Raw genomic sequence first — 21,173 nt, 5'->3', positions numbered from 1 at the left:
ACCAATTTAATGTCTGTAACATATTTAGTCTTTTGGATATAAGTATTCCAATTCAACAATTCAACTTATTTTTTCAGTACTTTTCACCCCCCGCTCTTAAGTGTATTTTCCGAAAACAAAAAATGCGTGTTTATTTTTAAAGGAGATTCCAAATACCAGTTTATGTCTGTAAAATGTTACGTTTTTTAGATATACCGTTACTCCTTTTAATCACTCGCCCCATTTTCACTTCATTTTCCGAAAAAAATATGTGTTTCATTATTTTAAGTTAGATTCAAAATACCAGTTTTTACGTCTGTATCATCTTACGTTTTTGAGATATATAGGTACTCAGTTTTAAAATTCACACCATTTTTCAGTTCTCCCCCCCCCCCCAAGTGGATTTTCCGGAAACAAAAAATACGCGTTCTTTATTTTTTAAAAATGTTCCATGTGCTAATTTTCACGTCTGTAACGTTCTCAGTTTTGAGATATAAGTACCTTCATAAACAGAATTCAGCCCCTTTTCCCACTCATTTTTAACCCACTTAAGTGGATTTAAAAAATACGTGTTTCATTATTTTTAAAGTACGGTAACTATATTCCGAATACCTGGAGAATTGGCTGTGCGGTTGGCTCTTTGCTGCGACCGTGCGACGCACTTTGTGTCCTCCTTGTTGCTGCTGTGTGTTATCGTTGGTATTGTTGTATTGTATTGTATTTTATTTCGTCCAACTGATCATACTGATATGGGACACGTCAATAATCATATTTACAGTAACAAAGGATAAAACAGTAATATACATGCCATGATAAATAAAGAGAAATATACAATGTGGTAAAGAGGCACAGATTTAGAAAAAAGTGATACATAAGTTAATTTTCAAGAGCTAAGTATTCTTCAATAGAATAAAAACAATAATTAGAAACAAATTTGAATAATTCTTTCTTAAATTTTGAACATGGTTTTATCTGCTTAATGTAGTCTGGTAATTTATTAAATAAATGTACTCCTGCATAACTCAAACTTGATTCATATAGCTTAGTTTTGTGTGGTTCTATGTGCAGACTGTGTCTATTTCTAGTATTATACCTATGTACATCAGAGTTTATGGTGTAGCTGTTTACATTCGCCTTCATATATACAAGTGTATGGAAGATATAAAGGCTAGGCAATGGTAAAATAAATAAAGTTTAAAGTATTTCTTGCAGCTTGTCCTCCTGCCGACACCGGCCATTCCTCTAATTATTTTCTTTTGTAACTTAAAGATGACTTCGCTATATCGTGAATTCCCCCAGTAAATGATTCCATAGGTTAGTATGGGATGGACATATGCAAAATACATAATTTGGCAAGCCTTTAAATTAAAACTATTTTTCAAAGATATTATCATGAAATAAATTCTACTAAGAGCACTGTTTAATGGATGATGGGCAGAAGTTTTTCTTCTTAAAATGTATCCGGGAGGTAGTCGGTTTGAACCCCACTTTCGGCAGCCCTGAGGATGATTTTCCGTGGTTTTCTGTTTTCACACGAAGCAAATGTTTGGGCTGCACCTTAGTTAAGGCCACGGCCGCTTCCTTTGTACTCCTAGCCCTTTCGTATTCCATCGTTGCCATAAGACCTATCTGTGTAGGTGTGCGTAAAGCAGCTTGTAAAAAAAAAAAAAAAAAAAAAAGAGCTTCCAAATACCAGTTTTCACGTTTAAACTGTTAAGTTTTCGAGATATAGATGTTCTCATTTAAACATTCATCCCCCTTTCAACCCCCTTAGTGACGGAATATCCAAAAATCCTTCCTTAGTGAGCACCTACATTGTATTATAAATATATCCGGCCTCCAAAATTTAATTTCTCTCTGTCCAATAGTTTTAGATCGTCGATTATGAATCAGTCATGGCATGTTCCTTTCCATACAGATACATATGGATAGAACAAGCTAGATATAGATAGATTAAGATAAAGATAGATAGATGGATATAGAATGATAGAACAAGGAGAAGAGTTTTGTTTGTCAGTCGTGGTCATGCCGCATTTTTTGGCCCATGACGCACACTCTTTGCTGCGACCGTGCGACGCAGACGCACTTTGTGTCCTACTTGCTGCTTTGTGGTATCGTTGGTGGTGTAGAGCACTAATGGATGATAGGCAGAATCTTTTCTTCTTAAAATGTTCATATTCCAGTTATCCATTTCCTCACAACCAGTCACTCAATGTTCGTCGTTCGGATACTGAACTGTAAATTAATCTGAGTGAAATATTCCATGCATGTTTCCCACAATACACGCGTGTTTAAACTCGACCATAAGCCAGTTTAAGACCATCATTGGTTTTAATGCCCTCTTTTATTACCAGTTTTTTTCCTTTCTTCGGTTTTTTTTTCTTTTTTCTTTTTTTTTACATCAAGCGTCATCGCTGTTATTTAGAACCAATGAACTGCAGTTGCTACTGGAGCTAAGATCATGGCTGCTGCGGTTAAGTGCTTTTCAACATTATTTGTTGTCGCGATGTATTTCGTTGTGTTAATAAGTATTTTGGTGGTTGAAATTCGCGCGGATACAAACAAAGATAACTTGTCGTGTGAAAAGCTGTACTTTCAAGGTGTCGAAGCTTACCTTGAAGAAAGATGGGATGACTGCATTGGGTTTTTTGAAAAGGCAATGAAGGAGTATAACACTTTCAGACAAATGACTATTGACTGTCGCTCGAGATGTCAGTACGAAGCTGAAGCAGCCCCTCATATGGCCCCATATGATACTGAAAACCTTCACTTTTATGAAACGCTTATTAAAAAGACACTATGTATTCTGAAGTGTAAGAAGAATGTTTTCAAAGAAAGGAGTAGTTCCATTGCTGCGGGGGCAGATAAAGCATTTTCTATTTACAAACCTTACGATTATCTTCACTTATGTTACTACCAGGTGAGATATTCAGTAGTTCGTTTCATTAAAGACCTGAAGTTAAATCGTAATGTTTGCGCCCTTGGGAATTGAAAAATGGGACCAAAAACCACGTGACTATGTTTTGTTATTGTCCCGGTGTATGGACAAGACTGTCTATAGAGAGTGGAATGCAGTAATGTTCGTAATAGAATCGAAAGCTTCACTGATTTCAAACCACTTTTTTTTTTTTAAACTTTCGTATTGACTGTATGTTAAAATCCGTAATGTAACTAAATATCAGTGCATGTAAACAAATACCTAACCTTATCTTGGGTAACACGGATTCTGACGGGTCTGAAAATACTGCAGACCTTGTCATCTCGCCCACAAAATGCTGAAAATGCTCACATTTTACTTTCCTATCCAGCTCTCCCGCCTTGCTCCGAAAACCGTAAAGGTAGTTAGTGGGACGTAAAGCAAATAACACTATTTATCTCCCTCCTTGGATTGTAAATATTGTTATTTTGGAAACTGTAGCATTATTTGCCGGCGCCGTGGTGTAGGGGTAGCGTGCCTGCCTCTTACCCGGAGGCCCCGGGTTCGATTCCCGGCCAGGTCAGGGACTTTTACCTGGACTTTAGGGCTGGTTCGAGGTCCACTCAGCCTATGTGATTAGAAACTGCATTCTCTCTCGTTTGCATTTGATTTACTGTTGGTGACAGCCACTGTCCGACCTACCAAAAAGCACAACAATAATTAAATTAATCTATAAATATTATGTAACAGTCTCCAAGATCGCTGTAATATCTGTATGTTTTATAATTCCTTTTGTCCTCCCCCAGCAACAAGTGGACCCTTCCTTATACATGCTAGTTTAAGTGTTCATTGCTTGCTGTTATTGCATTTCAGTCAGAAACAAAATAAATAAATATACATATATTTTATTACATTTTACATAGCCTAACTGATATGTTATGAAATATTTCTTCATTGCCCAGTTATCACAGACAGGATGGACAGTAATCTCTCTCTCTCACTTTTATATGAGTTGTACAAATTAGTATGTAGTAAGATAATTTGTGCACACAGCTGAGTCGTTGACTGTGTAAAACTTAGTGAGAGGAGATCAAGTGATTATAAATTAACTGTCACCTCTGAAACTGATGCTATTCTGGAGTTTCTTTGATACTGAATTGGGCCATCACATCAGTGACAGCTTTGTTCTTCTGTTCGTGGAGGTCATTCGTTCAGTCTGGCTCAGGGTAACCAGATTTTGAATACAGAAACGGAGTTACATTCCACTTTATCTTCTTACTTCAGTTAGATTCTTGATTGAATGGATTAGCTTCAGTTTGGATTTTAATGAACACTTTTTTAAAAAATTATTACCGGTAATGAAAGGACTGTTGTGCAGACTATTTTACTCAATATGAACATGGACACTGTACTAACTTACTGTATGCTGTTACATTCACACTGAATGACCTAAGTGGAAGTTGCTTCTATGCTGTACATTCCTGCTTTTATTTCGTTACTGTTGATCGCTAGGCACCTGAAATGGTGTCATACAGTGGGAATTGTTCAGAGAACATTCTCAGAAAGATGATATGATAATTTTTTAGAAAACCAGAACATACTTGCATCTCAGGAAAGGGTTTTGGGACGTGGGATAAACTGCAAGATACCAGGACTGTTATGGTAGTATTGAGACGTCTGGTCACCATGGTCTTGACTCTCAATTAGCATTTAAGTTATTTAAGGTAATTCCATAATATAGGCTTTCAAAAATTTGAGAAGGAAATCAGTAAAGGCCCGAAGGACAAACTGACCAAGGTTACAGTTGATATTTACAGAATATCCTCAAAGGAATACAATAAGAGATATCTGTGTGATACCGAGCGAGAAGGCTGTGCAGTTTGGATCGCGCAGCTGTAAACTTTCATTCGGGAGGTAGTAGGTTCGAACCCCACTGTTGGCACGCCTGAGGACGGTTTTTAGTGGTTTCCCATTTTCACACCAGGCAAATGTTAATTAAGGTCGTGGCTGCTTCCTTCCCACTCCTAGCCCTTCCCTATCCTATTGTCAACATAAGACAAATCTGTGTCGTGCGATGTACAGCAAATTGTAACTATGTGGTTATTCCAAAATAAATGGCCAAAGTACGCTATGACCACATTCAGTCTTCCCAGACTCCTATTTTACAGAGTGTAAGGGAACGTTTTAGCAAAAACATGAGGAGTATATAGGAAGAGTATTTGCTGCAATATGGCACAGGTGTCTATGTCCTGTTATTGTCCAGAAGGTAAAAAGGCATAGGTAAAAATTTGGGGGATTTAAATCAGGAGACAAATTGCCCATCTAATTGGTCCATTGCACCCTATCCAATGGGATTGAAATGTATGGTTGAAGTATTCACATACACATGGCTCACATGAGATTGTGAACCTTCATGAAGAAATTACATGTTCATGCGCATTTGCAACAGTACATTCTCAGGCCCTAAGGCAGTAGTTCAGTTTGTTGTATTTTAGAGTGATCAAATGTAAATTTTGTTTTATTTTAGAGAGACCAAATACCCTGGTTTTCAGGAAAACCCTTGGAGGCACTTGATAGTTTCTGCTTTTTAGTCCCCAAATACAAGTCCCAGTTAGTTCTATTCTTAAAATTACATAAAATTGATTTACGGTACTAAAAAGAAATGGAGATTAGAGTTCAAGGAAGTATCTGTGTTAAAATATAGTGACGGTATTGTTAATTTTTCATTTAAGGTACTTTTAGAGGCTAACCATATGTCATATGTTGTTATAGGTAGGGCCTAAAGATGAATGAAGGGAATGTTTTCCTACCTGTGTGGTGTTGGTGTGTCTGGTAGGCCTATAGAATTAAGCTATAATCTACATTTGATAACATTAACTGTCTGGCCAGGTGACCCAGCTATGGTGATGGAGTAGACCATACAGCTGACGAATCAACAGCTAGTGTTGGGCAGGGGGAAGTAACACGACACCCTGAGAGGGCCAACTGCTTTGGGCAAGGGAGCCCTCTTGGGACAGATATTGTATCTCAGAGGAGGAAATACCTCTGAAACCCATCAGGTAGCATCTGTATCCTAGTTTAGGGGCAGCTACAAGAGTGGTTTTTCTTCAGGTGAGGAGCGGCCTTTTAGATCCCATGGAGGGTTGATGTCAGCAAAGGCATCTGGTGTTAAAACCTTGCTCCAGGATCAATAAGAGACCCAATCGAAGTCTGGAAACTGTTCAAAATGATGATGATTCAGGATGTTAAAAACAATGGGGAACAGTGATTTTGATGAAGTCTGTGGCAAGAATGCATTACCGTATAGGACGGTTGCACGTTGGGTCAAAGCATTTTGTGCGGGTCAGAATGAGACTGTGAATTTGCACTGCACAGGTCGGCCATCCATTAATCAGGATCAGATTGACATCGTGAGTGGTCTTGCTTCCATTGACCATCGATGGACTGTCCGGGAATTATCTGTAGATGTTGGTCTCGGTCATCAAACGGTGTGACACATACTGATGAAAATTGCATCCCATTGTGTTCCACATCAACTCACCAATGTACAGAAGTGGCAGCGATATGCACTGGCTGGCATCCACCAGGACAGGTGCCGCAACGAAGGAAATGCATTTCTGAGGCATCTTATCGCCATTGATGAGACATAGGCACGTGCTTACGAGCCTGAATTAAAGCGCCACTGGAATGAATGGCATCACCCAGGTTTGCCACATCTACAGAAATTTCAACAGGAACCCAATTGTGTGAAGCTTATGCTGATTGTGGTATACAACTGCGAGAGTGTTTTTCTTACTCATGCTGTGCCTGAGGACAAACCGTCAACAGTGACTACTATTGCTGATTTCTGGAGTGACACATGCATCTGGCTAAATGGTGCAAATGTCCATGTTTATTGGGAGACAATTGCCCTATTGTATTGCATGACATCGCACATTGCCATGTCGCAAACATTGTCAAGTTCTTATTGCAACGATGGCATTGGGCGGTCTTGGAACACCCTCCGTACTCACCAGACATGAGTTCTTGCGGCTTTGACCTGTTTCCGAGTCCACCAATTTCCTAACGTGGCATATGTACTCTGCGCTGTAGGGCATTCTGTTACTGTCATTAACAGAATGGTACCCTCTGGCTTCTCGACATTAGGCAGATAGACTGTGGGTGACTACATTGAAGGAATGTAAAGTAATTAAATATTGCGACTACTTCAGTTACAGCCCTCATATCTAACCACCATTATTTATTTATACATTTATCACATTAGGTTCATTCATTTCCTTCCATCAGCTCGCTGAATCCTCATTTCTGTGATTTCCTCTGATGCATTAATCTTGGACATTCTCATTGGATGCTCCAACAGCAGTCTACCATCATATGTATATCACATTGTCCACGACACCGTTCTTCCATTTTACTTATTTCCTGGTGAAAACGCTCGCCCTGTTCCTCGCTTACATCTCCAAGACAATCTGGAAATCAGTCCAAATAACTGTGCAGGTAGTGTAATTTGATGGTCATGTTACAACCAAGTGCACAAAAAGCTGTGAGCATATTCTCCACTTGTTAATCATAGTTAGGAGCCTTATAGTTTCCAAGGAAATTCTTCTCTACCATACAGAACGATGACCACGCAGCTGCCTCAGTATCATTCATTGACTCTTGAAATTTCTGGTCATTTATGAGTTGACAGATTTTTGGTCCATCAAATATACCTGCTTTTATTTTTTCCATACTCAATGCAGGAAATTTTGTACATACGTAGCCAAAACATGCTCCATATCTATTTGACGCCTTGATGAACTGCTTCATTAACCCATAGTTTGATATGCAGTGGTGACCAATAAGATGATGTTTCTGTCAACCAAAGGTTCTGTGATGATGTTTTTTTTTTCTCCAACGATTATGCTTTCTCCAAGAGGCTGCTGTCTTCTCACCCAGTGTTGATCTTTAGCTCTGTAGTCCCATAGACATATACTGCAGAGGTATTTGGTGTACCCACCTTGTTGTCCTAGAAGAAAATTCACCACCTTGAGATCGACACAGATAACCCATTGGTGATCGCGGTTTGAGATCTTCTCTAGCACTGTGAGTATTGTAGCTCGATTTGCACGCGTAGCAACTGAGTGACCAATTGGGATTGACCTGTATATCTTCCCATGAAATGAAATGTTGCATGGCTTTTAGTGCCGGGATATCCCAGGACGGGTTCGGCTCGCCAGGTGCAGGTCTTTCTATTTGACGCCTGTAGGCGACCTGCGCGTCGTGATGAGGATGAAATGATGATGAAGACAACACATACACCCGGGCCATTGGAATTAGCAATTAAGGTTAAAATCCCCGACCCGGTTGGGAATCAAACCCGGGACCCTCTGAACCGAAGGCCAGTACGCTGACCGTTCAGCCAACGAGTCAGACATATGTTCCCATTATCCAAAAGAACACATTTTAGGCTGTGTTTGGAGCTATCTATAAATAACCACCATTCACTTAGTGTGTATTTTCTTGTACCCAGTTTCATTAACAGTCCTTCAACATTGGTGCAAAAAAACAAATTGGTTTTCTGCTCTGAAGAACAGCAAGAAATCTGTTTCTCTTTTGCGATAGACTGTGATTTTTGTTCCCGGTAACAGACATTGTTTCTCTGCCAGCCCGGAAGCTAACAGACGACTTCTTTGGAAGACTTAGATCTCTTATGAGGTCATTCAATTCCACTTGATTAAAACCAGATGGAGCTGATGAAGGTCCTGCAAAATCACTGTCATTTTGCTTAGCATAGCTTTCAGCTGATTCATCCTCCTTTTCTGATGATTCTGGGAGACTGTTAAATATTGGAACAGGTATCTCCTCTGAATGTGGAAGGGGTGTTTTGCAGAGCATAGATCAGGATATATCCACCTATTCCAGTTATTGCTATTGATGCCCTTTACATTAACTGAACAAAAGTAACAGACATCATGGTGGTTTATTGGTTTTCATTGGTTAATTTATAATAATATAAGAAATTTGTTTTAACATAAATTTTTATATTATTATAAATTAAGATTCTTTCAATACAGAAAAAAATATTTTCATTACTTGCTATATCATTGGTTCCCCAAATTTCAAACACTTCCGTTTCCAATTAGTCCACTGTTGCAGATAATCTGTGCATGTTTTACATACAATATGAGGTGCCTAAGCCTTATCTTGATCTCCTAGTTTAATAATAAAATAATAATGTTATTGGCTTTACATTCTACTAACTTCTTTTACGGTTTTCAGAGCAAGGAGGGAGAGCTGGAGAGAAAAGTAAAATTTGAGCATTTTCAGCATTTTGTGGGCAAGATGACAGGTGGTGTGGAAATTTAGTTCGCTTGGCCTATATACATGTGACATTGCAGTTTGTTATTTGACATTTGAGTTCATTTAAATTAAGCTACCATTTTTCATTGTTATTACAGTTTTATTATCTTAATTTGAATAATTTTTTTGAAAACTATTTAGGGGTTGTCTAATGAGCTTTTAATGAGCTGGTTAGTTTTTCTTTAATTTTTGTTCTGTAATTTATGTCTATGTGAATGGCTTTCACGGAACTATACTTTTAGATTATTATTGTTGTTATTATTATTATTATTATTATTATTATTATTATTATTATTATTATTATTATTATTATTGTGATTATTATTATTATTATTATTATTATTATTATTATTATTATTATTATTATTATTGTCGTTATGTCCAACTTGTTGGCTGAACGGTCAGCGTACTGGCCTTCGGTTCAGAGGATCCCGGGTTCGATTCCTGACCGGGTTGGGGATTTTAACCTTAATTGGTTAATTCCAATGGCACGGGGGCTGGGTGTATGTGTTGCCTTCATCATCATTTCATCCTCATCAAGATGCGCAAGTCGCGTACGGGGGTCAAATAGAAAGACCTGCACCTGGCGAGCCGAACCCATCCTGGGATATCCCAGCACTAAAAGCCATACGACATGTCATTTTATTATTATTATTATTATTATTATTATTATTATTATTATTATTATTATTATTATTATTATTATTATTATTGTGTATTTGGGATTAATTTATATTAATGATTTCATTGAGCAATGTGTGAAATGAATTAGAGTATATCATGTAAGACATTATTTTTATTGATAAATGATAACTTGTTAAAACGTTATTCAGAGAATTTACTACAGATAAGAGTATCCTAACCCACATTCCAAACTTTTAAGTCAGAGAAATCTCCAGTGGGATTCATTATGCGCTAATGTAAAAGGTGTGAAATGTTGTTACAAAATTAAGGGTATGAATTTTTAAAATAAAAAATACTAAAAATGTGGTTTTGAGAACCACCTTGATATCTGAAACACTTTGCTGCTTTGATCAATAGAAATACCTGAATAAATGTTGCAATCCTCTCATTTTATGGCTTATAGATCATTGCAGGTAATGATTTTGTTCAATTTAAAGGTACTTTCCCCAAGTACCAATGTTATTTTAGCGGTCTCTGAAGCTCTTTTACCTCACCCTTGCTATTTCACCCTATTATGATCCAGGTTTTTTTAGTTATACTGCTGTTTACCATCCTCCAGTTCCTGGAGTATGGTCTGATGCTGTCATCATTCTCATTCAGATCAATTCTTTCATTCAATGCTATGAGAAGTTTGGTTTTCGGGCGTGGCTGCAAACAAACTTCTACAGTCTGCCCAGGGTGGTCTGCCACCAAAGCCTTTAACTTTTCATTCCCTGAGATGAGCAACCCCCTGGGAACAAGCACAGTTTGAAGGCATGAGATCCAGCTTCCCTAGGTTCTTGGTTGCTACTTGAACCAATGGGCAAAAGAATTAAGCTGGTGAAGTCAATGTTGTTCAGCAGACACATTGATGATATCTACGGCATACTTGAAGATTTATAGAAAATGCACAGCGGTAGCTTGTTATTGAAGACATGCACTGCAGTTCAGGCTGATCAGTTGTTCAAGTATGACCACTTTGGCGAAATCCCCGTCAGAATGGAAGAGCACAAAGCCTTGAATCTGAAGTTATCTTCTACCATGGTCTCATTCTGAACACTGATGATGAGTTCATGGAATACATGAAGCAGCGTGGTGTGACACGTCCACCACATTACTCGCAAAATCAGCGGTGGAGACGTTGCCACAAATGCATTCACTGTCTCCTTCAAATTGTCACTGTTGCCAGAAAAAGTCGAGGTTACAACCTATCATTACGATGTGAGGCTGTACATCCCGCCTCCCTTGCAGTACTGTCAATGCCAAAGATTCGGGCATATGGTATCTCATTTGAATCTGTCTGCGTGTGGTACATGTGGAAGAGAAGTTCATGGTGCGGAAGAGAGCACACCCCCGAACAAATGCACTAACTGCCCTGGTCTTTGTTCTCCTTGAGGTGGAAACTGCAGTCTATCTCAGTGAGAAGAAAATCCAGGAAATCAAGACTATGGATGGTCTTTCCTACCAGGAAGCACACCTAGTGTTGCCAGATTTCCGTATGGCAAATAAGGAACAGTTGCTCGATTCCAGATAGCAAATAAGGAACACTTCCATTTCCTTGCCATATAGTGCTAAATTAAGGCACCATAGCCATGATTAAGAGAAAAGACCAGGGTTATATTAATAAATAAATACTGGTAATAATATAACAGCATCAGGGTGAAATATGTAGGTACTTAATTTGTTACAAACTAATAAAGTGTTAGTCTTTACATTGATATGAATATTTTGCAAGTACTTGTCATTTGAAGAAGCAATTTTTAACAGTTTCTTATTCAACAAACTTTCTTGAGAAATTCCTTACAATTCTCATCATAGCTGATGTACACAAGAAGTTCATTTTTAATTAAATCTACTGAGCATCTGTTTCTGTCATCTCTCCATTTTATTGCCATTACTGAAAAATTTGTCAGTATATGCATTCGATGGAAATATACTTAAGACAAACTTAAGTAGGCCTACCATCAAAATGATTTCAGTTTTTGTGGGCCAATTAAACCGGTGATATATACCCACCTATCTAGTATTGTTTCACTTAGGAGAGTTAGTTTTAGCTTTTCACCAACACCACTCTCACCAAAAAACAAATTGACTCTTTCTACAAATTCTGAACACATGTCATCAACATTCAGCTTTTTCTGTAAACCTAGTGCCTCCACTAACTTTAAAATCTTGCTGTACTGAGGTGAGTTTTCTAGAGTTATACAATTCATCAGTGAAAAACATTAGAATCATCACTAAAATGAAGCTATTTACATTAGATAATTAATACAAACTTCATAGACATGTATAAAATCATTTTCACAAACCTTAACTTCCCATTAAACAAATCATTCAATTTATTTAATGTGCAAGTCATTTCGTAACCAAAAAATGATTTCCTCATTCTCTGTTCCAGTTACATTTTCAAATTTTTCATAACAGTATATACCTCACGGACTGTCAAATCACTAGTTTCAAGACTAAGAACTGTCTTATGGAAAACATCTGCTAATGAAACAAAAATTTAGATACAATTCTACTAGAAGTGTTTCAATCAATCAATCAATCAATCAATCAATCAATCAATCGATCACTATTGATCTGCATTTAGGGCAGTCACCCGGGTGGCAGATTCCCTATCTGTTGTTTTCCTAGACTTTTCTTAAATGATCGCAAAGAAATTGGAAAACTATTGAACATTTCCCTTGGTAAGTTATTCCAATCACTGACTCCCATTCCTATAAACAAATATTTGCCCCAATTTGTCCTCTTGCATTCCAACTTTATCTTCATATTGTGATCTTTCCTACTTTTAAAGACACCACTCAAACTTATTCGGCTACTGATGTCCTCCCACGCCATCTCTCCACTGACAGTTCGGAACATACCACTTAATCGAGCAGCTCGTCTCCTTTCTCCTAAGTCTTCCCAGTCCAAACTTTGAAACATTTTTGTAACGCAACTCTTCTGTCGGAAATCACCCAGAAAAAATCAAACTGCTTTTCTTTGGATTTTTTCCATTTCGTGAATCAAGTAATCCTGGTGAGGGACCCATACACTGGAACCATACTCTAGTTGGGGTCTTGCCCTCTCCTTTACATCCTTACTACAACCCCTAAATACCCTCATAACCATGTGCAGAGATCTGTACCCTTTATTAACAATCATATTTATGTGATTACCCCAATGGAGGTCTTTTCTTATATTAACATGTAGGTACTTACAATGATCCCCAAAAGGAACTTTCACCCCACCAACACAGTAATTAAAACTGAAGGGACTTTTCCTATTTGTGAAACTCATAACCTGACTTTTAACCCCGTTTATCATCATACCATTGCCCACCGTCCATCTCACAACACTATCAAGGTCACTCTGCAGCCGCTCACAATCTTGTAACTTATTTATTCCTCTGTACAAAATAACATCTGCAAACAGCCTTTCTCTGATTCCACTTCTTTACACATATCATTGATATATATAAGAAAACATAAAGGTCCAATAATACTGCCTTGAGGAATTCCCCTCTTAATTATTACAAGGTCAGATAAAGCTTCACCTACTCTAATTCTCGTGAGTTCTATTTTCTAGAAATATAGCCACCATTCAGCCACTCTTCTTTCTAGTCCAATAGCACTCATTTTTGCCAGTAGTCTATCATGATCTACCGTATCAAATGCCTTAGATAGGTCAATCGCAATACAGTCCATTTGGCCTCCTGAATCCAGGATATCTGCTATATCTTGCTGAAATCCTACAAGCTGAGCTTCAGTGAAATAACCTTTCCTAAACCCAAACTGCATTCTGTCAAACCAGTTATTAATTTCGCAAACATGTCTAATATAATCAGAAAGAATGCTTTCCCAAAGCTTACATTGCAATGCATATCAAACTGACTTGCGTGTAATTTTCAGCTTTATGTCTATCAGCCTTTCCTTTATACACAGGGGCTACTATAGCAACTCTCCATTCATTTGGTTTAGCTCCTTCAACCTAACAATAATCAAATATTTCAGATATGGTACTATATCCCAACCCATTGCCTTTTGTATATCCCCAGAAATCTTATCAATTCCAGCTGCTTTTCTAGTTTTCAACTTTTGTATCTTACTGTAAATGTCATTGTTATAATAGGTAAATTTTAATACTTCTCTAGTATTACTCACATCCCCTATCTGACATTATCTTTGTAACCAACAATCTTTACATACTGCTGACTGAATACTTCTGCCTTTTGAAGATCCTCGCATACACACTCCCCTTGTTCATTAATGATTCCTGGAATGTCCTTTGAATCTGTTTCTGCCTTAAAGTGCCTATACATACCCTTCCATTTTTCACTAAAATTTGTATGACCACCAGTTATGCTTGCCATCATGTTATCCTTAGCTGACATCTTTGCTTGATTCAATTTCCTAGTAAGTTCCTTCCATTTCTCCCTACTTCCATAACATTTCTAATGCTATTTCGTTCCAACCTGCACCTCCTTCTTAGTTTCTTTACTTCTCTGTTATAATATAGTGGATCTTTTACCATTCCTTACCACCTTTAATGGTACAAACCTATTTTCACATTCCTCAACAATTGCGTTAAACGCATCCCAGAGTCTGTTTACATTTTTATTTACCATTTTCCAGCGATCATAGTTACTTTTTAAAAACTCCCTCATGCCTGTTTTATCAGCCATATGGTACTGCCTAATAGTCCTAATTTTAATACCTTCCTTTCTTTCACATTTATTTTTAACTATGACAAAAACAGCTTCGTGATCACTAATACCATCTATTACTTCGGTTTTTCTATAGAGCTATTCTGGCTTTATCAGCACCACATCCAAAATATTCTTCCCTCTAGTTGGTTCCATCACTTTCTGAATCAGGTGCCCTTCCCATATTAACTTATTTGCCATTTGTTGTTCATGCTTCCTGTCGTTCGCATTACCTTCCCAATTGACATTTGGTAAATTGAGATAACCCGCTACAATCACGTTTCTTTCCTTATCGTTTCCCACTTAGCCGATTATCTTATCAAATAATTCTGAATCAGCGTCAGCGCTACCCTTTCCCTTTCTATACACTCCAAAGACATCAAGTTGCCTATTATCTTTAGAGATGAGCCTTACACCCAGAATTTCATGTTTTTCATCCTTAACATTTTTGTGGCATACAAATTCTTCTTTCACCAGAATGAATACTCCCCTCTTACCATTCCTGTCCTATCTCGACGATACACACTCCAGTTCCGTGAGAATATTTCTGCATCCATTATATCATTTTTCAGCCATGATTCAACTCCTGTAACAATATCTTGTAAGTATATATCTATTAAATTACTTAATTCGATTCCTTTGTGTACAATGCTTCTACAATTGAGCACTAGCATTTTTATGTCATTCCTACTTGATTTCCAGTCCCCTGTTCGTTTAACACTGCTCTCTAGGCCACCCCATTTCCCTGAATGTACCTGCCTATAACCCTTCTAAACAAGTTTCCTAACTTATATGTACCACTGCGGTTTAAGTGAAGGCCATCTGAGCACAGATCTCTGTCTCCTACCCACCCATTAGGATCTAGAAGTCTCACTCCCAGCTTCCCACATACCCACTCCATAGTCTCATTTAAATCCCCAATCACCTTCCAGTCAGTATCCCTCCTACACAGTATTCCACTGATAACAATCTCCGCTTCCTTAAACATCATCCGTGCTGCATTTACCAGATCCCACACATCTCCAGCTATGTTGGTACTTATACCTGCTTGCCTTACGTTGTTAGTACCAATGTGAAACACTACCACCTTCTCCTTTCCCGCTTCCTTCTCTTCTACTTTCCTTAACATCTGCCTCAACCTGATTCCTGGATAACACTCTACCCTGGTTCCCTTTCCTCCACACACTTTCCCCACATGTCTAACGACAGAATCCCCCATGATCAGAACCTCAAGCCTACCCACCTCATTTGAACCCCTCCCCTCCTGGTCAGCCCTATCTTTTCTCGCTGCAGAAGCTACTTCCTCCTCTCTTTTCTCCCTCCTATGGCCCTGTTCCACCTGTCTTTTCCTTTCCACTAAACTACATTTCCCTTTCCTACCTTTTCCCTTCCTCCTACTTCCACACATATCAGCAATAGTTCCCTTTTCCTCATCTTCCCTGAGTTGTTCTACCTGCAGTGACTCGTACCGATTTCTCACAGACACCTTTCCTGAATTCTGATCCTGAACAGGGCCAGAATCTGATTCTGAGGAACCTAACAAATATTTCTTAATGAATACTGTACAGTCATCAACACTTGAAAAATAAGATACTATCTCTGGGAAGTTTCTCATCAGTCTTTCAATAGCAGGCTTTATAGAAAACCATTTTGTTGGCACATATCTTAACAAATTAGTGTATTCAATATAAAGAAACTGAAATTTTTTAAGTGTGGAACTCTTTTTTTGGTGAATTTGGAAAGTAATTGAATACTTTAATTATCAACATTTTAATATTAATTAATATAGAATTCATCCCAGCTTTACATGAATTGTGAACATGTGCACAACAATTAGACTGAGCCAAGGTTGGATTTTCTGCCTTTAGGTGTACATATATAGATTTTTCCCCCCAAAATTAGAATTTGTGTTGTCAGCAGTATAGCTTGAAATCTTCGACAACATTAAACCATGTTCCAAAATTCTGTTGTAAATTTTTGAGACACTTTATAGCAATTTCGTCTGCATCTTCATAGAAGTCTATAATTCTGTTACAAATACCTACTTCTTCATCAAAATACCTCACAGCTATTGGGAAACATTTTTGGTTTCCTTTATTTGAAGCATCAAAACCCACACCAAAAAAAGACGTGTTCTCTTAATTCTTTTTTTACACATTCCACACTACATGGACCTAATACAGCTTTCACTAGAGCCTCACACTTTTCTCTTCCCACATGATATTTTATTTGCTAGGGAAGAATCTGGAAACAATTTGACAGAAGTTTGACATGGCAGTCTGTGCTGACGTAACTTAGGTGGTGTTTTACAGCATGGTATACAAGTGTAAGTTCCGATACACTTTTCTGAAAAAAATAGGCCTACATTAGAGAACACTCATTTAAAAAATTGTACGCTGACCCATCTCTTACAAGAAAATGTTGACTTACCTTTTCTGACTCGGAAGAATTTTTCTGAAAGTAGCTTTTCAATACAGTTGCATGCCGAGCTGAATTCTGTCTCTCCTTATGCGAAGCACTGTTGAAATGTTGCCGTACATCCGTCATTCCGCCATGACTAATAGAAAAGCCTTCTCCAGCTATTCCAGTACACACTCTGCAACTCGCTTTGTACTTATTATTGAAGGTTGTAAACTTCATTATTGGTTCTGTATTGAATTAAGATTACATATAATATATAAAGTTTATTCCACCTACGCAATACTGTACAGTAATTGCAATGTTTATAAATACATTACAATATATTATCAAGGTAGGGTTGAAACTAGTACCTTGATAATATATTGTAATGTATTTATAAACATTGCAATTACTGTACAGTATTGAGTAGGTGGAATAAACTTTGTATATTATATATTGTACTTATTACCCACGAGGTGCTGTAATTCTGGGAAATCTTTTTCCCAGATGGAATGATACTGCTGCAACCTCCTTTCCTTCTCTGTGTCTTTCTCTTCAACATTGATCTCTTCCCGTTCTCGTTTATTTATAAATTTATCCATTACGGTTATCACTCAAAATATTCCATGTGGTTAACGTAGCTGTCGTTTACATAACACACTATGCAACAGCAATTTCTTGTTTACCGCACACGTCATGCATCTGCTCACAATGTAACTCAAGAATAAAATGGAGGAGAATCATGTTCTACATGCCCGCTAGTACCGCTAGCACACTGCCAGAGGTGCTGTTCTCAACTCTGATGGTTGATCGTTGGTCAGGTCAGAATACAGAATATTCTGATCATAACCGTGCACTTTTTCTATACTATACTATTGTTTAAACCCTGATATTTAAAAAAAAAGAACACTGGGCTTACGGTTTAAAGGGTGCACCGTACGCGGAACAAAATGAGAAAAAAACGTATTTTTCTGGGCAAAACCGTATATCTGGCAACCTTAAGCACACCGTAAGTTTAATTCCGTGAATGCTCCTTCAAAAACACTTGACTTTGGCCAGATAGCACAGAGTCTACCAGGTTCCTTGTTTGCTTTGTCAACACTTGTAAAGATCACTGCGCCCGAGATGGCAGTTACTCCTGTGGGTAACTCTGCTAAGAGTAAAAGCTCGAAGGTGGGGTCTACCCACTCTTCGACCACACAGAAGCCTATGCCGGCTAGAAAACCTAAGCCAGCACAGCAGGGGGAGTAGGCCAAGTCTACATCCCCCAAGAGGGGAAACATCTCCCAGCCCATCTAAACAAGAAAATAAAGCTGCAAAAGAAGGATGCCTTTACCAGGCACTCCCCTACCCCTTCTGCAAATAGGGAAATGCCCTCCATCCAGAGGGTCTGTTTTAGCGCCAGAAGATCCACTTGCTGGAAAACCTGCACGCTCCTCTCACAGGAGGAAATCCCACTCTCGAAAAGTGTCCGAAAAGCTAAAGGTGTATATCACCTCGTCCAGTGACAAGGTGATGTACATTTGAATTATAACACAGTAGAGATTTCCACCTATTCAATACTAAGATGTATTTACAATATTTACATTGCATGGGACTAGTTTCATCCCTCCTTGGGGTCATCATCAGCCATATTAAAACATACATAATGTATGGCAAAATACTAAAACATGTTTTTTAATGGTAAGAATCTTATGGATTTATAATTTACAAAATGAAGTGTGGTTGAAATGTTGCAAATGAAAATGAGAGATATTACGTGTGATGCAGGTGAGTAATAATTAATACCAATAAATAATACATACTAAGAAGTCTGGAATAAAAGTACAAATAAGGTGCTCTGTGTTGTAAAAATTTATAAACTCATGGAATTCAGTAGGTCCTGGTAATAATGAACACAATGTAAAATGATACATATAAAAATATACAAGTATGTACAAAGTCTGGGTAGTAAAATGTGATACTCTCTAGATGCAGAGTCGACTTTACACTGTATCAGCTTAAGCAGAGAATTTGGCAGTTGGTGTATTAAGTAACCAAGCCATGTTGATGGGCTGCATTGTTGATTGTTGGAGTTGTGCAGAATGTGAAGTTATTTTGAATTCTTGTTAAGAAGAAAGTAGACACTGCGCGTGGAGATATTGATTGGTGGAATTCTCAGTTCATAGCAGAAACCAAATTGGACCTCGCGCTGCAGTGTGTGTAGTTTAGCTGATAGTGTGCGACTTCACATTCTGCACAACTCCAACAATCAACAATGCAGCCCATCAACACGGCTTGGTTACTTGATACACCAACTGCCAAATTCTCTGCTTAAGCTGATACAGTGTAAAGTCGACTCTGCATCTAGAGAGTATCACATTTTACTACCCAGACTTTGTACATACTTGTATATTTTTATGTGTGTCATTTTACATTGTGTTCATTATTACCAGGACCTAATGAATTCCGTGAGTGTATAAATTTTTACAACACAGAGCACCTTATTTGTACTTTTATTCCAGACTTCTTAGTATGTATTATTTACTGGTATTAATTATTACTCACCTGCATCACACGTAATATCTCTCATTTTCATTTGCAACATTTCAACCACACTTCATTTTGTAAATTATAAATCCATAAGATTCTTACCATTAAAAAACATGTTTTAGTATTTCGCCATACATTGTGTATGTTTTAATATGGCTGATGATGACCCCGAGGAGGGTTGAAACTAGTCCCATGTAATGTAAATATTGTAAATACATCTTAGTATTGAATAGGTGGAAATCTCTACTGTGTTATAATTCATTTGTTATTCTCAGTTCAATACGGACCAACAACATGAAATTCATAACCCTTGAAGGTGATGTACGTCGAGAATCTGTCTCCATCTTCGGATGGAGATGTTAGTGTAGGTTAGAAAGCATCTATCATCTTAAAACCCAACATTTTTTTTAGTAGTCTACACTATGACAGGCATCTTACCTAGCTGCACCAGCTTACTAGTCAGTTTTCGACAAGTATAGTCTGTATTCAAGAAACTAATCTCAGACCAGGTCATCTTATGGTCCTGAGAAATTTTAGACTGTTCTTGATGGTACGGGATTATACCAACCGGGCTTCCCGTGGCGTTGGTAATTTTACTCGTTCTGACACCTATAGCAAAGCGGTTCCATTAAGAACTCAGCTGTAGGCAATAGCGGTGCATGTTTCGTTGCCTGTCATAACTACAGTTTGCAATGTTTATTTCCCACTAGGCCAACCTTTTAATATGAATGATGTAATTGATCTCATAGATCAGCTCCCACCGCCCTTCCTCTTATTGGGTGATTTTAATGCCCATCACCCATTATGGGGCTCTGAAATGCCTTCCCCCAAAGAAGGGAGTTGAAAAAATTAATAGGAGATCTGTATTTATGCATCTTGAATGCAAGGGAACCCACACAATTCAGCTTAGCGCACGGTACCTTCTCCCGCATTGACGTTGAAATCTATGCATCCATCCACTCGTTCCCCTGCTTCGGTGGGATGTACACGATGATTTCTGCGTCAGTGACCATTTCCCCATTATTCTTTCTTTGTTGAATCACAAATCCATCGAGTTTCCTTTCTGATGGATTCTTAAACATACATCACTAGCTGTCCGAAGGTCTTGCTCCAAAGAGGTGAATGAATGATTAAAATCAACCATGTGGGAGCTCATGGCCGGATTTTACATTTAAGTAGGAAAGGTAATTTGCTTAGTCCTTTGAAAATATCTTTATAAATTTGGATCAGAAACTTGATCCCTCTCACAATGTAAATGGAGATCTCAAGGAGTTAAACATTCTTATTGAAGAAATCGTTGATAAATTCCTCAAACCCAGATGCAACATTAGGTCAACACACTCTCTCGCCCCACAAGCTGGGTCAGCCCCTCCGCATTTTCCCCTCCTAGGTAGCTCACCTCTTAAGTGACTTCCCAGTACAGCACTTAGTTAGCGCTGGAACTCAAGGTGAGCCAGGCCGATTTGGACGGGGCAGGGCGTGAGTAGCCGGGTGTGCCATTGCATTACTTAAGACTACTTAGCTGGTTTATTTTATTTTCGCTTATAGATTATTTCTATTTTTAGGCCAACTTTATTACTGGAGCACAACCCTCAAAGCAACTTATGCAGTTCAAATCAAATACTCCACCTCCTTGTAAATTTGCTTACA

General features: G+C 38.1%; 1 protein-coding gene across 2 annotated transcripts in view; it reads left to right on the top strand.

Annotated features, from left to right (window-relative positions):
* The first annotated feature begins 2,116 nt into the window (after positions 1-2,116).
* Positions 2,117-21,173, top strand: part of LOC136864067 (prolyl 3-hydroxylase 2) — a 540,144-nt gene continuing 521,087 nt past the window's right edge. For both annotated transcript variants that reach the window (XM_067140608.2, XM_067140609.2), the window contains exon 1: positions 2,117-2,899. In XM_067140608.2, coding sequence (XP_066996709.2) covers positions 2,441-2,899 — 459 coding nt within the window. In that variant the 5' untranslated portion in view covers positions 2,117-2,440. The remainder of the gene's footprint in view (positions 2,900-21,173) is intronic.

Source organism: Anabrus simplex, chromosome 2, assembly GCF_040414725.1.
Source record: "Anabrus simplex isolate iqAnaSimp1 chromosome 2, ASM4041472v1, whole genome shotgun sequence".
NCBI classification, from domain to species: Eukaryota; Metazoa; Arthropoda; class Insecta; order Orthoptera; family Tettigoniidae; genus Anabrus; species Anabrus simplex.
This window is presented reverse-complemented; position numbering and strand designations above follow the sequence as displayed.